Below are 2,085 nucleotides of genomic sequence, written 5' to 3'. Positions count from 1 at the left end.
CGTAGCCAACTTGGAAGCCAGCCGGAACTCCGTCCCTGTGCGTTCCTGCCCAAAAATAGCTCTGGTTTTGGGGATCAAACACAATGTTTCAAGATGCCACTACGGCCGTTCTTCATTTCATTTGATTTGTGGGGGGTCTCCTATGATTCTGCATCTGGCATTCGCTCCACATTTTCTCAACCAGGAGGGGAAAGCGCAGCTCAAAACCACATTCAGACACCCCAGGGGGCAATGCCGTGCTGACTTTAAAGTCATCCCTGAACGGCCATAAATCTATGCAGAAGGTACCGTAAAATTCGATGCTCAAGGGAAGGGACAGCAGCTTGCAAGGCAGAGGGGGATTTCTGTTCCAACGAGGGCTTTGTAAAACAACAGAGGGGAAAGTCAATGCAGAATCGCCTCCCCTATTTGATTTTATTGTTTTGATTATCAGGAAGTTTTAGAACCAAACATTGATAAAAAGATGTAAAATGTGATAAGAATGGAAAATAAAAAGTGTTTTTTTTGACCAAACAAACCGACACCCACATTGAGGAGACGCCCGTTGACAGGCGGTCCCCGTGCAGCAGATCACACTTCCCCGTGCTTTTCCTCGCCCGAAATTTGCATATATCGGTCCTTTTTTGCAACTGTCGGAAGATGTACATCCCTTCACTATCACTTCAACTCTTACTGGACCTGCCAACAAAAGGAAAGAGGAATGACATCGTGATGATTGAGTTCCTGCCACCTTTTACACACCGAGCACAATTTAGAATCATAGAATCATAGAGTTGGAAGGGACCTCCAGGGTCATCTAGTCCAACCCCCTGCACAATGCAAGAAATTCACAAATACCTCCCCCTCACACACCCCTAGTGACCCCTGTTCCATGCTCAGAAGAGGGCAAAAAAACCCTCTCCAGGATCTCCGGCCAAACCGGCCTGGAGAAAAATTGCTTCCTGACCCCAAAGCGGTGATCAACATTTCCCTGGGCATGTAAGAAAGGGCCACAAGAACTGAGCACTGAGGCAACCCTTCCTGCCCTCCCTCTCATGACCTGCTGCCTAAGTTCACAGAATTAGCATGGCTGTCAGATGGCCACCTAGCCTCTATTTAAAAACCTCCAAAGAAGGAGAGCCCACCACCCCCCGAGGAAGCCTGTTGTCAGGAAGTTCTTTCTCATGTTTAGCTGGAAACGCTTCTGGTTTAATTCCAACCCGTTGGTTTTGGTCTGACGTTCTGGGGCAACAGAAAACGACTCTGCACCATCCTCTCTCTGACAGCCCTTCAAGTACTTGAAGATGGAGGATTTTGCCACTCCTGAGCTGGTCCCTTCCAGCCACTGGGGAGCCCTTATTGGCTTTTGAGTCCTCTCGCTCACCTACTGATGATTCAGTCAGACCCACAGCGCAGGAATCAAGGCCGGCAGGACAAGTCATCTGGTCGCCAGAACAGCCTTTGCCAATGCCGACGCAAGTTTCGCATTCCAAAGAGGCGCCTGGAAGGGGAAAGTATTTCTCAGTTAAGAGTGGAGGGGGCAGGTGGGAGACTTCTGCCTAATTGGTCCTGTTCTCTGCCACGGCTTCAAAGATCAGCAGGGGGGAAACGCGGGGTAGGGGGAGGTGCCCAGGCATCGCAAAAGCGCAGTGTCACTTCTGGCCAAAATTGGAAGTGACTTCATGGCAGTACTTGATTTGAGCATCGTTTGCCACTCCTGAGCTGGTCCCTTCCAGCCACTGGGGAGCCCTTATTGGCTTTTGAGTCCTCTCGCTCACCTACTGATGATTCAGTCAGACCCACAGCGCAGGAATCAAGGCCGGCAGGACAAGTCATCTGGTCGCCAGAACAGCCTTTGCCAATGCCGACGCAAGTTTCGCATTCCAAAGAGGCGCCTGGAAGGGGAAAGTATTTCTCAGTTAAGAGTGGAGGGGGCAGGTGGGAGACTTCCACCTAATTGGTCCTGTTCTCTGCCACGGCTTCAAAGGTCAGCAGGGGGAAAACGCGGGGCAGGGGGAGGTGCCCAGGCATCGCAAAAGTGCAGTGTCACTTCTGGCCAAAATCAATGAGTTCCTGCTGGGCTTTTTCTACAAAAAGAGCCCTAAT

The 2,085-nt window shown here is 50.6% G+C and overlaps 1 protein-coding gene across 2 annotated transcripts in view; it reads right to left on the bottom strand.

Moving 5' to 3' along the window:
• Window positions 1–1,868, bottom strand: part of LOC107111413 (phospholipase A2 inhibitor and Ly6/PLAUR domain-containing protein-like) — a 7,421-nt gene extending 5,553 nt beyond the window's left edge. Inside the window, exons 1-2 of one of the 2 annotated variants that reach the window (XM_015412381.1) lie at window positions 1,758–1,868; window positions 529–678 (exon numbers count right to left, since the gene is read on the bottom strand). In XM_015412381.1, coding sequence (XP_015267867.1) covers window positions 529–678; window positions 1,758–1,815 — 208 coding nt within the window. In that variant the 5' untranslated portion in view covers window positions 1,816–1,868. Of the gene's footprint in view, window positions 1–528; window positions 679–1,363; window positions 1,474–1,757 lie in introns of those variants that run through there. The other variant, XM_015412380.1, reaches the window with a different exon arrangement.
• Between the last annotated feature and the right edge of the window lie 217 nt (window positions 1,869–2,085).

This window comes from Gekko japonicus, unplaced genomic scaffold (assembly GCF_001447785.1).
Source record: "Gekko japonicus isolate JY-2015 unplaced genomic scaffold, Gekko_japonicus_V1.1 scaffold5133, whole genome shotgun sequence".
In the NCBI taxonomy this organism is placed as follows: Eukaryota; Metazoa; Chordata; class Lepidosauria; order Squamata; family Gekkonidae; genus Gekko; species Gekko japonicus.
This window is presented reverse-complemented; position numbering and strand designations above follow the sequence as displayed.